This window comes from Psammomys obesus, unplaced genomic scaffold, assembly GCF_907164565.1.
Source record: "Psammomys obesus unplaced genomic scaffold, mPsaObe1.curated_primary_1811, whole genome shotgun sequence".
In the NCBI taxonomy this organism is placed as follows: domain Eukaryota; kingdom Metazoa; phylum Chordata; class Mammalia; order Rodentia; family Muridae; genus Psammomys; species Psammomys obesus.
The window spans coordinates 1,456,597-1,470,065 of record NW_026591643.1 but is presented as its reverse complement, the minus strand read 5'-3'; the positions used below and the strand labels follow the sequence as shown (position 1 = coordinate 1,470,065).

General features: G+C 45.6%; 2 protein-coding genes across 2 annotated transcripts in view; both read right to left on the bottom strand.

Moving 5' to 3' along the window:
• Btbd8 (BTB domain containing 8) overlaps positions 1-4,539 on the bottom strand; it is a 20,899-nt gene extending 16,360 nt beyond the window's left edge. The window contains 2 exon segments of the mRNA XM_055611605.1: positions 3,540-3,630; positions 4,448-4,539. Of these exon segments, the coding sequence (XP_055467580.1) occupies positions 3,540-3,630; positions 4,448-4,539 (183 nt within the window).
• A 3,185-nt stretch (positions 4,540-7,724) lies between these two features.
• LOC129680150 (major urinary protein 20-like) lies at positions 7,725-12,173 on the bottom strand. The gene is made up of 7 exons (XM_055611719.1): positions 12,057-12,173; positions 11,591-11,727; positions 10,687-10,757; positions 9,424-9,534; positions 8,994-9,095; positions 8,791-8,836; positions 7,725-7,968 (listed from the first exon to the last, which is right to left on the bottom strand). The coding sequence occupies exons 1-6, from the start codon at positions 12,132-12,134 to the stop codon at positions 8,817-8,819; spliced, it is 519 nt and encodes a 172-aa protein (XP_055467694.1). The 5' UTR covers positions 12,135-12,173; the 3' UTR covers positions 7,725-7,968; positions 8,791-8,816.
• Positions 12,174-13,469: the final 1,296 nt, after the last annotated feature.

The following is a 13,469-nucleotide window of genomic DNA, read 5'->3' as shown; positions in this document are numbered from 1 at the left end:
CACACACACACACACACACACACACACACACACACACACACACACACTTACAGATGGCTGTGAGCTGCCACGTAGTTCTGAGAATTGAACCTGGGTCCTCAGGAGGAGCAGCTGGTGCCCTTACTGCTGAGCCATCCCTCTGCTCTCATTTCGTTTTTTTCTAGTGTACGATGACCCCTTCCCTCCTGCGCTCACTGAGATTGAAGCAATAAACTGATTTTCTCTACCGCAGGCATTATGGTGGAGCCAGCCAAATGTAGGTATGCAAATAAGTTTGGCAGAGAGCTACCAAGGGCTTACTATATATACATATATATATATATATATATATATATATATATATATATATATATATAATGCTATGCTTCAATGATAATAAAAGTTTGTAGCTTGGCTTGGAATACTAAAATATGGACATGCTTAACTGATGGCAGATGATACAGAATCTTTCCATACTGATTAATGTTAAATACCCTGAAGTACAAAGAAGAATGTGATACTTCTAGACTAAACACGAGATTTTAATTCAAGTTACTATGATTCAAAATTTTAAAATGAATATAAGGTGGGGAGGCCCATGTTACTTCAGGCAGCACCACTCCGGGCAGATGGCCTGGCTGTAGAAGAAAGGCGGTGAACAAAGCCAAGCCAGCATGCAGCACTCCATCATGGCTTCGGCTCCCTTCCACTCCTGCCTCCAGGTTTCTGCCTTGACTTCCCTCGGTGATGAACTGTTAACTGGAAGTGAAAACGAAACAAATCCTTTCCTCTCTGAGCTTCTTTTGGTCAATGTTTTATCCTAGCAGCACAAATCCAAACTAAGACAAAGCTTTCCTGCCTTTATCCCACACACGCATTTTCAAAGCAGCATTATTTTTTCTGTATCTTCCCCAAGTGGTTTCTGTGTGTGGAACAATATGAATGCAGCTTCCCCTTTCCTCCCTTCAAATGGAGGAATTCATGTAAACAGTACATTGTTCCCTTTATATAATGTACATATTGGAAATTTCTATCAATATATAAAGAGCTTTTTAATTGTAGCGTGTATGTGTGTATGACAATATCTTGCTATATAGCCCACGATAGCCTTGAACTCACTCGCCTTTTACACCAACCTCTTGAGTGTTGTGATTACAGGTGTGCAGCTCTACAGCTGGTCCTTTTATTATTTTAACAGCTGGGTCCATAATACAAGTACCTGTAAGTCACTTAACTATTCTGCCAGAGCACGCTCTTCTCAGCCTTCCACAGCTGCCATGTCACCCCCTCCAAGGCTTGGGGGACAGCACTGATGGGCGTTAGCTTCTGCTGCATGTCTGGGGCTCTCGGAGAGCAAAGAAACAGGTGACAGGCAAGAAGACTTGAGAAGGCACACAGCAGCTTCAAAGGTCCGACAGTCTCCAGCAGGACAGACTCCCACTCCATGAAGACTGGAGACGTGGCTGTTTCCTCACACACAGGAAGTCAAGGCTGTCTAACACGGCCCCTAACCGATGAAGAAAAAGAAAAAATGAAGTATTCCACAGAGAAGCAGGCAGGTCTCAGAAGGCGGCAGCCAAGAGCTGCTCAGAGTTCCAGACCACACCCATAGTGAGCACCGTGACCACACCTGTCACAGCGCCCGCCCCACGCGCACTGTCCTCCTACCACAGTAAAAGTGTCAGGTGAACACTGAGAAGCTATGCTACACTGCGTCAAGTAAGTGTGCCCTGGCGTCCCACCTGAAGAGGTGCACACACCGCACAGCCCTGTACTGCAGAAGCTGCTGAGCACCTGCGACCTTGCTGAGCCACCTTGCCGGGTGGAGACCTGTCTCAGTGCTGACGGCTGCTGAGTCCAGACAGTTCTGATGAGGAAGGGAGACTGGAACATTCTTAGAGTGGGGCAAAAATGAAGTCTGTGCACTAACTGGCCTTTCCTTCCATCAAGAGGTCTCTCTGAAGAACGAGAGCTGTTTCACCAACACACGCTTCACACTGAGCAGAACTTTGAGCTGATGCTCTCCAGCCCTGAGAGGAAGAGTTAGCAACTCGGAATGAGCCTCCTAATTGTTTATCCAATACAAAATGATCAGCCCTGAAATCATGTACACAAACCACACTAAATGCCCTCAACAGGCCGGGTTATAGATTTTTCCACGTATGCACCCCCCCGTGTGTGTGTGTGTGTGTGTGTGTGTGTGTGTGTGTGTGTGTGTGTGTCATGTGTAACAATAATCAGAGAGACCATCAGTCTGAGATGGAGTGAGGGAGGGAGAGTGGACTTTGGAGTGTAAGAAAAAGGAAACACGGGGGAGGGCTGGGGAGGGGACATGGAGAGTCAAGGACGACAGAGAAGGGGAAAGTGATACAATTATATCTTAAAAATGTTAACAAAAATGCCAGAGCCTGCCAGCAGAGTCGAACGGTTCTTGAGTCAGAGTGAGAATTAAAATTAATAAACTAACACACGACACGTGGGACCTTTCTGAGGGCCTCTACTGGAGACTAGACTAGACCCTGGCTTTATTTTAGACTGCTTTTAAGCCAGAGTAAAAACAGCTCAGTACAATGGGTTAAATTCACAAGTAGGTGAAACAAGAGGTGTGATCTTGACAAGCTCTCCCACCTGCTGTCACAAATAAAGGAGATGGACTTGGAAATTCTTCCCTGACTTCAGTGAAGGCCTAGTGAAACCAGTCTTTCTGCTGAGATTTAAATATCAAAGCAGCTGCTAGAACATCAGCTCCCAACAGGTTCCCCTTTTTTATTTTTTTAAAATTTGACCATAACTTAAGAGTTATGGAGCAGAAGATTGTGCCTGTCTTAGGTTGTTTCTCTCATAAGATATATTCTTACCTCTCTTTGGTACATGAATTCCATCATTCCTGCCCTGCCTTGGGTTAAATATATCCCAGAGAAGTATTACCCGTCATTGACTACCAATCTCTGCTGGGGTAGACACTGGGGTTTAATCTTATGCAGATCAGCTCAGCTTTAACATTCTATAAGGCCTTCAGGCACGTTTTAATTGTCACCAATAGGAACACATCTCCTATCACAAGCCAAGTCCAAAATAACACTCCACAAAAGTGACATAACAAATGACTCCTTGTGTAAATACCAAGTCTGAGAAACATTCATAGGAACCATAGTAAAAGGCTGTCGAACAATCAGAACCATTTGAAAGCTTACAAATACAATTTGTCAGTTTACATTGAAGGCAAGAAACATTAAAGTTTGAATCTTGTTAACATTTCCAAACAACAAAGCAAAAGGAGAATTTACATAGGCAGTTACAGGGCCTCCCAAGAGTTTCTGAAGCAAGCTTGTTTTGGTCTGCTGAAAACCAGAGTCAGACCAAAGTTTCACAGTTAGTCCTCTTTTTCATTCTTCCTGATTTTGTTGAGAATTGTCCTCATTAACAGAACAATCAAGTCCAGTCCATTGTATAAGAGGTGTCTCTTCATGATGCCTTCTTCTAGGAGCAGGATGAAACAAAAGCGGGTCAGGAGCTTAAGTCCAATGCAGCTTTTTGGTCTCAGTCAGGGCAGAATTTACGATTGTCTGCAGCGGGAACATCCTCCTTCTGGGGAACAACTCCTGCAAACCGTACCAGCCTTTCTGGGATCCATCTGGCTCCCTCTGCGGCCTGTGGAAAAACACAAACATGCCCTCTTCCCCATATTAATATGGGGTCGGGGCCCTGCCATATTCCAGTAATCGGATCTTTCCATTTTACTTGGGCATAATTATCTTTGGTATTAGGATGCCACAATCGATCCGTGGCAGAACGGCCTTGTATATCCACATTCAAAAAATTTAAAGTAAAGAGAGCATGATTAATATTTGGGGATATGACTCCCCCCTTTTTATTTTTTGCAATTGGTTTTTAAGAGATCCATGGGCTCGTTCTATAATTTTTTGGCCTTGAGGATTATATGGAATGCCCATTTTATGATTTATATTAATGGAAGGAATACCAATTGCAGCAAAACACTTTAAGCAATGACTTATAACATGTTTGGTGGCTTTTCCTGTCATGGGAGTTGCCATGATAAATCCTGAAAAAGTGTCAATTGTTACATGAACATATTTTAGTTTTCCAAATTCTGAGACATGAGTTACATCCATTTGCCACAAATGATTGGGAGTCAAGCTTCTAGGATTGACACCATAATGAGGTACATTAAAATGTTTAGGACAAGAGGAACATGATCTTACAATTTGTCTAGCGGCTTTTCTGGTAATATTATATTGTTTTTTTTTTTAAGCTCTTGCTATTTTGATGGTGTAATGCATGAGAATTTTGAGCCAATTCTTGTTGAGTTAATCCAACCAAATGATAGAAGGATAGAAGACCCCAGAGAGGACAGGAGTTCCACAGGAAGACCGACAGAACCAACTGACCAGGGCCCAGGGGAGGGGGATCGGCCTGTGGAGACTGAAGCAGCAATCAAGGACCATACACGGACTGGATGTAGGTCCCCAGATGTAACCCATAAGCAGCTCGGTCCTCATAGAAGTCTGTTGTTGTAGGTGGCTTCAAGATGGTCACCATCACATTAAGAGATGGGGCAGTGCTGGGGAAGTTGGCAGGTCATAGAAACCAGTCTAGAAAGTTCCAAGAGTTCCCAAGCTTAAAGCGATGTCTAGTTGAGATACGTGGAAAGGTTGAGAATCAAATACAACAAACATCCTCTACATTTTGGGAGAGTTTGCATTGCCAGAAGAAATTCGTGCTTTCCCTTTAACTAAGCACGTGACTCTTTAGTCCTTAAGGCAACGCTCTGAGTGAACTGGCCTTGGAGGGTCATAAATAAAGCAGAACCTGGATTCAGAGCCAGAATAGAGTGAACAGAAGACAGAGTGCCACCAACTGTCTCCTCTTATCTTGTTCCATGTGGACCAGGACATGTCTCAGGGGGCTGATATAGAGAAAGAACCAGATTCCTGAATGAATACAGGGAAAGAGAAATTAACTCCATCGTCATGTGTGCATGTATGTTTGGAGGCCAGGTGTCAACCTTGAGTGTTGATTGCCAGAGGATGTCCACTGTATTTGGAGACCAGGTCTGTTGTTTTCCTGGATCCCAGGAGGCCGAGCTAGAGGCTGGGCTGGCTAGCCAGCAGGCTGAGGCCTGGGAATCTGTGTCCATCTACCCAGTGCTGGGTTACAAGCATGTATCACTATGCTCCACCAAGCTCAGCTCTTTCATGTGGGTTCTGGGGATCAAACTCAGGTTCTCACACTTGCACAGTAAGCTCTTCACCAGCTGAGTTGTCTTCCAAGCCCTGGATCCTTTTTATAGCAGCCTGGCTAACTACTGAAAGGTATGGAACTGGGACATTTCCTTCTCCCTTAAATTTATTCTCCCAAGAGACTTGGAGAAAGGGCAATCCTCTTATTCTCATATCTGAGACTAAAATTTGAAGACTTTCTTGGTTCCGTTCCTTACCAAGTGCAGAGCCTCAAATCAAGAGTTGCATTTATGATTTAGTCTGGGGCTTCCCAGTCATGGAATAACCTCTCTTTCATCTTAAGAATTTAGTATCACCCTGCTAAAGAGCACTAGTAGCATATTTGTAAGTAAAATAAGGTTAGGTTTACCAGTCTACTACTGAAGTTGGGAAGAAACCTCTAAGGGCAGTCCGGGCATCTCAGAAAGAACTTGGGCTGTGGAGCTGGCTTAGTCAGTAAGCTACTTCTCCTGAAAGCCCAGGGACCTCCGTTCGGATCCCTAGGATCCACACAAGAAGCCAAGCATGGTGGAATGCACCTGTAATCTCAGTCCTGGGGAAGCAGAGGCAGGAGGGTCCCGGGGGTTTGCTGGTCAGCCTGGCTAGCCACATTCATCCGCTCTTGGTTTAGGGAAAGATTCTATCCTAGAAAGCAAGGTGGAGAATGTAGAGGAGGATGTTTGACACCAACTTCTACATATACACATGCACACACACACACGCTCATTGGTGCACACGCACAAACACACAAGATAATTTTTATAAAAGGAATGAAACAAGAAACCTACTATAGGATTTGGGGATGTCTCAGGAAGCTCTAGGTTGGGTGCAATTAGAAAACAACAACAGCTGAGTGATTAGATAGCCCAATAAATCTCATTTATAGTAAGTGGAGACAAACATAAAGCCAACCCTGCGACGGGTGGAGAAGCAGCTGTCAGTCATTTTAGCTAGAGGACAGACATGTTTATAGACGACAAAATGATCTTGTATTTACGACCCCAGCATGGTCTTGCCTGATGTTGATATTTTATGAGGTTATTTATGTCTGACAAGACATTCTGGGCCAACCGTGAGCATTAGGCCAGCTTGCTGAAATGGGGACTCCTAGCTCTAAAATTCTACAGCCAAAGGTAGTCATCTTGCTGTATGTCCAGATAAGGGTGGGGAGCTGTTCTCAGATCATTCTGTCTCTGATGGGTGCATCTTCATCCAGCATCTCTGTCGGGTCTTTGTTACAGTTGCCCCCAACCCTGTATGTTTAGTTAGCTGCAGTCTACTCCCAGATGATGAAGGATAATGGAGACCAGCGAGTTCTACCCTGTCAGCCGTCATCACTTCCCTGTCTTCTTCCCTTAGAAAGAGATTACTCTGCCTGACTTTGCATGTTATTACTATTTCACCCATCATTTCCAGAGTGTTTGGTGTTGAAGGGGCAGGCTTCAGGGTGAACTCAAGCTGCCATCTTGACCTGAGACTAGCCAAAGTTTTCTGTGCATTTCTCTGGGTGTGGTCTCTTGACTCATGGTAGCATTTTCAGTCATCAACACAGTCCTAGAGTGGAACTGTTATTTAATTTCCTAAGTATTCTCAAGGATAGCTTAGGTTGTGCACTTTTTTTTTTTTTTTTTTGTCTTTTAAATTCCAAGATTTAGCCAGCTGTGGTGGCACCCAGAGAGGCAGAGGCAGGTGGATCTCTGTGAGTTCTAGGCCAGCCTGGTCGACAAAATGAGTCCAATACAGCAAGGGCTACACAGATAAACCCTGTCTTGAAAAAAAAAAAACCCGAAATTTCCAGATTAAAAGTTAAAAGCTGGGCATGGTGGTACATAGATGTAGCTGCAGCCACTTATAAGGCTGTGGCTAGAGACTGATTTGGACCCAGAAATTTCAGGCCAGTCCAGTAGACATGGTAAGAATCTATCAGAGGTGGGGAAGAAATGAGTAGGAGACAGTATGGGGGGTGTCTCAGCATAATTGGTTGGCTTTCTCAATAATGTTTTGTCATATTTTAGCAAACCACACCAAGAACCTGATTCAGGAGTCATGAGCCTCAACCTAATTTAATCTCTTAGTCTAGGGATCAGAGCATGCTATGGGGAACTAGGCAATCTTTCCTCTTTAGCCTTTGTGACTCTAACATCCAAACCTTTCCCCCTTCCCCCTGACCCAGCCTGGGAGGCATGTCCTGAACTGTGTTGAGCAGACATAGCTTCAGAAGCATGTGTCTCTCTGTGCTCTGTTGGAAAGAGACCCTGTGGCTGGAGGAAGCATGCAGGAGTCTCATGTTCCTAAGGTTCTTGTAAAGCCACTAAAGCAGGAGAACCAAAGGGCAGGCAGCACTCATGGGGGCTTGGGACTATGCAGAGGAGGCGGAATGCTGACCTCAGGTTAGATTCTGGGACATAAGAAGCATCCTGGGTACAGAGCCCAGAAGGTCTGCTCACTCACTGTCAGCCCTACATTTTCCTGAACACAGAGACATATGTTTAAGTGCACGGGTAATCATTTATTGAACAGGAAGAGGAAGACATTCATGAAGAGTTGTCATGGGTGTGGCAAAGAGAAATTTAAAGCAAGCTTTGATTCTTGATGAGTCACCCTAGGTAATTAGGAAAGATGCTGAAGAGGCAGGGATTACGATTTCCTGTGGGATAGGATGGGACTCAGACGTGAGAACTTGTCACAGGATGGTGTGTGGACAGGAAGGGATGATGCTGGAGTCCAGGTGAGAAGTCCCCACTCAGCACTGAAGAAGCCAGGAAGAAAGAATACAGAAACTTGGTAAGCAGTGCTTGAATTGACATCAGGACACAGACATTCTACTATATGGAACAAAGAAGGAAAAAACAGCTCTTCCCTGCAATCTACTGACATTACTTACCATAATTCAGGGATGAAAAACCTAGAATAACTGTCTTTTTCCTTATTGATGAAGTATGAAAAATAAAAGGAATGAATAAAGAGCTGAGGCTTGTTTCCCGAACTTCGGCATAAGAAGCAGTGAAGAACTTTCAGTATATTGAGGAATAATGACAAAGGCCTTGGCTACTTTTAAAGACTTTCACACATTGTCTGAACAAAGTTTTGGAATATATGAGAAAGAGGGGACAAATGAGTCTCCTCCAGACTGGAGGAGAAGTGAAGATCACGCAGTTCCACTCCCAGGCAAGAAGCCAAGTCTGCATGGAGTTCAGATGAAGACATTGCTATTAGGAATGGGGAAATAACCGCATCTCCCACTTCTCTCTATTTTAAACTTTAATTCCTTTGGGGGAGGGGCCAAACTTCCTTAATGACAGTTAACACATTGCCGAGCCCTTTTTATGCAGCCATGCAGCAACTATGTAGAGTACACATTTTGTTTTCTTGCTTAATTGCTTGGGTCACTTACTTAAAAGCTCATGGTAGGACTAGATCACAAATCCATCCAATTCGAAGCTAAATTTCAAGCTCTCTCAACAGTTCCTGATCAAATTCTTTTTATTGTAATTTTGGGACACAATACTAAAGCTTTCGGGAGGAACTCATCCGTGTCCACCCCTCTTTGCTCCCACTGGAGATTGCCCACCTGGAGGGTCAGGCGTCTCCTCCATCTCAAGCGTGGCGACAGGCATCTGCAGGGTGGGGACAAGAACACGTTCAGGTACCAGGCCCGCTTTATTTCCCCAAGAGGAACCAGATGCCTCTCCAGCTTGCAACAAACGTCCCCCAGGTTTGTTTCTTCTATGATATAAAATTCAGGATGAGGAAACCAGATGAGCCCTGACTTACCTGCCTCGGTTAGGTCAACCATATTTGTCTTTGAAATTCCGTGCTTTTCACATAGATCCTCAAACTTGTTCTTGATTTCCTGGCTCACATCTGGTTCTCGAGCTGTGAAAAGAGTAACAGCAATGGTGTGGCTGCATCTTGTATACTGACCACAGAACTGAATGACGGGACAGAGCTCCTCCACGAGGATGGGGAAATGATTGACAGTATGATTGGCAGGCATGGATAGAACCTGTCCTGAATTTGGCATCCATAGAATATGTTTCTGGCACACTGAAAATCTCAGAGTCCTCCCATCACTGAGCCTAAGAAATGACAAGAGTGGGCATGTGTCTTTAGGAGGTAAGAAGGAGGCAGGGCAGAGCCAAGCTAGGGTTTCTTCCTTCTATTCTTTCCCACCCTAAGACCAGTGTCTGCATGAAAATACTACCATAGAGCGCCACCAGATTGAATGATTTTCCGTCCTTGAAATTAGTGAGCTCAAATATTGCGTAAACATCAGGGTCTGCTTCAAATAGAGTAAATTTATTGTGTCCATCATCTGTGGAGGAAATGGAACACAGCTTAGAAATTCTTTGGTCTACAGTAAACAATGGAAACCCTTTACCTATGCTACCCCACATTAAAAAAAATTTAAGTGCATATCCTAAAGAGAAGGGTGAAAATGTCTGCTTCATTCCATTTGTAGCTTTCTGGACTTCATGAACTAACTCCTAAGAAAAGGGACAGTGCTAGGTCGTCCACTATGAACAGTTAGCTGCAGCAGCAGCTCAGCCCATCCCAGCCCGGGTGCAGTCCATCTACGCCCCTCTGTAGCTTCCAGCGATGTGTCTCTGTCTTCACAAGCTGTATCAAATGTCTGCACCTACGCCTGTCTAGTGCTGCTGCGTCCCGAGCGAGGTGAGGTGCAGACAGCTGGCAGGAAGCAGCCATCTCGCCTTCCTTGTTCCACCTGCCCGCTGCCCTGTGGGGCCCATGAACCATGTGACTGGGGGAACCAGCCTGAGCAAGAGTGAGGGTGAGATGGGTCTCAACCCTGAAAATCTCAATCTTGAGACCCGCAGGAGTAAGGCTCGCTTCCTCCCTGTGCTGTGCCTGCACGCCCTGGTGCACAGCCCTGTGACACCCCCACCGTGCCGTCCTCGGAGGTAGTCACGTAGCCTGGTGGCTAGGACATGTCTAGCAGGCACCTGGAATCCCTCTCCTTGTAAATGAAGCGTTCCCAGCACCTCAGCCCCAGCCAGTGATGTCTACTCACCTGAAAACCCCCACCCACTTCCCCAAGGTTTATATTGCTCTCACTCCCCCACTGAAGAGAGCTGTGTCACTGGAGGAGCAGAACTGGAGATGGTGCTCTCCTCCCCCCTCCCCAGCTAAGCCTGGGGCTTGGAGTCCAGCAGCTGTGCACACCAGAGCCTGATGCACAGAGGGAAGAAGTGGACCCTGGGCCACGGAAGGACACCGCCGGGTGATAGCTATTAGAGAGCCTCCATTCCATTAGCTAAATAGACAATGACCAGGAAGTGACAGATTCTGAAGAGGGCTGGGGCTGTAGCTCAGTAATGGAGAGTTTGACTAGTATGTGCAAGACCCCGAGTTCAATCCCCAGCCCCCCCCCACGAGGCAATGAGGCAAATGAGGATATTAGGGTTTACTAAACTTCCGTGAGTAAATTGCCTTGTTATATACTTACATTCAGCAGCATATTCACCCGTTTCTGTTTGTTCAGCAACCACGTAATGTTTAACGCACTCTTCATTTACACTGAAAAACAGAGCGAGCTGCTGCTGAGGTGATATGGATGTGGCTGCCGTCCTCACCCTCTGTTCTGCACCCACATCTCCAGTTTCGGATTCCATTTAGCTTTGAATCTTCTTCTAAATTAGCAAAAGGCTCTTATTGATGTTGTTGTCCTTCTGTCTGGTACTTTAGTCATCGCCCGTTTGTCTGTTATTTTAAGAAGAACAAGCGCGGCGCAGCACCGTTACAGCTGTGACGCCGCCGGCAGCAGCGCTGTGCTCCAGCCGCCTGTGCGGACGGCGGCCAGATGGCCACATCTGCCCCAGCCAGCGCTGTGCAAGGGGGGCCTGGTGAGGCCCCGGACCCACGGAGGAGAACTGTCAGGACCTCCTTTCACTACAGAAAATGTGAGTAAAAGCGGGTGGATTTTCTTGGCTAACAACTAATAAGAAAAACTTAACTCATGATCATATCTTCTTAACCTGTGCTGACTGTCTCCTTAATGCACTTTCACAAATATCTCTATGACTTATCCCACTCCCAGTGAACCTATTCCGGTACCAACTCATGTTTCTGACTTTTGAAAAAACCCTGGTTATGAAATCTTGGTTTAATGTCATATATATGTATATATATCCACACAGACACATGTGTGTACGTGTGTGCGAGTACATGCTATGGGGGCCACAGGTTTCTATGTGTATATACATATATATACACACATGTACATGTGCATCTACGTTCTATGTGTACACGTGTGTGTGTGTGTGTGTGTGTGTGTGTGTGTGGGTGGGTGGAGGCCTGAGATCGCGTCAGGCTTCCGTTTCCTCTTCCTCAGCTAACAACCCCACACTTACATAGTATGGAATTCGAAGCCTATGGATCTGTTCTTGAAGGCCTTCATGTGCTCCATAAAGACTCTCATGCTTCCTTCTTCTTCTACCTTTTCTCTTCTGCTAGAGGCCAACCTAATGGTATACCATTCCCCCTCAAGCTGTAATAGATAAGCAAGTGGTTAAGAGAGAAAGGGCAGGCCATGTTTCTGCTTGAACTCTGGCCTGTGGGCCGGGGCATGAGCACCCACAGGAACAGAGCTCAGGTCGGTTGGCACAATACTTACTATCCTGTCCCTGTCTCTCAATGAGAACGAAGGTCCCCACACATTGTTAGATCTGACTAGCTGCAAGCTTTCTTCAAGGTGTGAAGCCACTCCTGTGTCTAATGGATTGAGGGCTCCACCCCTCCCCTCAAAGCACCCACTTGGCTTCAGGGTTCCCCAAGAGCACTGAATGGATGAGAAGTCACGATTCCCCACCAGGCTACCTCTTTGGGATCAAACGGCTGTCCATGGACAGAGGCTAGGGTCAGCCCCAGACCCAGCAGCAGCAGCAGCAGCTTCATTTGGGAGGGAATAGAGTCGTCTCTTCGTCAGGACTGAGTCTTTCGGCAATGGCGGCTGCACTCCACTCGAAGATCCTTTGCCCTTATATACTTTCTGAGTCCAGTGGGTTTTTTTGTTTTGTGTTTTGTTTTTCTTTCGACATGGATCTCTTCCGCTTCCCTCAGGCTCTGTGAAATGTTTTCTCGTTTACTGATGTGAGGCCAAGGATTGTTCCTGCCCTTTTCAAACTTGGCAATCTCATCTCCTATAGATAGATTTAATAACCTTACATTTCTCAAAAACATTCTCAAGAAAAATAGTGGATGCTTTAGAGAGCTGCCATTTGGAACCAGATGTAATTTTGGCTCTGGCTTAGAATCAGAAAGCAATTGTGGGGGGGCGATGGGGGGATGGGACTGAACTAAAAGGTCAAGTGTGTAGAGAATCTTGCTTTAAGACTCAGATGGCTGTCTTTCTGCTTCTGGGTTACCTCACTCAGGAGGATCATTTCTAGTTCCATCCATTTGCCTGCAAATTTCCCGATTCCCTTGTTTTTAATAGCTGGGCAGTATTCTACTGTGTAAATGTGCCACAATTTCTGTGCCCATTCTTCCATTGAGGGACATCTAGACAGAAGGATCCAGAGGGAACAGGAGCTCCACACGGAGACCAACAAAGCCAAAAAATCTGGACTCAGAGGGGCCTGCAGAGACTGATACACCAACCAAGGACCTAGACCCTCTGCTGCCCACTGGCAGCTCAGTGTCCATGTGGGTTCCTGAGTAAGGAGAGCAGGGACTGTCTCTGACACGAACTCAGTTGCTAGCTCTTTGATCGCTTGCCACTGGCGGTTCGGCCTTACCAGGCCACAGAGGAAGAAGATCCAGGCAGTCCTGATGAAACTTGTTAAGCTAGGGTCATTTGGCAGGGGAGGAGGACTCCTCCTTTCAGGGGACTAGGGGAAGGGGCTAGGGGAGAAGAGGGACAGAGGGTGGGACCAGGAGGAGATAAGGGTAGGTGCTACAATTGGAATATAAAATGAATAAATTGTAAACAACAACAAACAAACAAAAAGTCTCAGTTGGAATCCAGGCGTGGTGGCACTCACCTTTAATCCCAGCACTCAGGGAGGCAGAGACAGGCAGATTGCTATGCTATGAGTTTAAAGCCAGCCTGGTTTACAAAGTGAGTCTGTGACAGCCAAGGCTAAACCAACCAAACAACCAAACAACAAAAAGACCCACGTGAACTGTGGAAGATGCATTAATCATTTTTATGATTAAATATATATATATATATATATATATATATATATATATATATATACGTAACAATGTATATATTATATATATATT

Excerpts from the sequence above, each read along its gene's own strand:
- LOC129680150 (XM_055611719.1), bottom strand. The coding sequence starts at position 12,134 with ATGAAGCTGCTGCTGCTGCTGCTGGGTCTGGGGCTGACCCTAGCCTCT. Across the intron at positions 9,535-10,686 it reads GGGTGAATATGCTGCTGAAT|ATGATGGACACAATAAATTT; the intron begins GTAAGTATATAA and ends TTTCCTCCACAG. Across the intron at positions 9,096-9,423 it reads CAATCTGGTGGCGCTCTATG|CTCGAGAACCAGATGTGAGC; the intron begins GTAGTATTTTCA and ends CTCTTTTCACAG.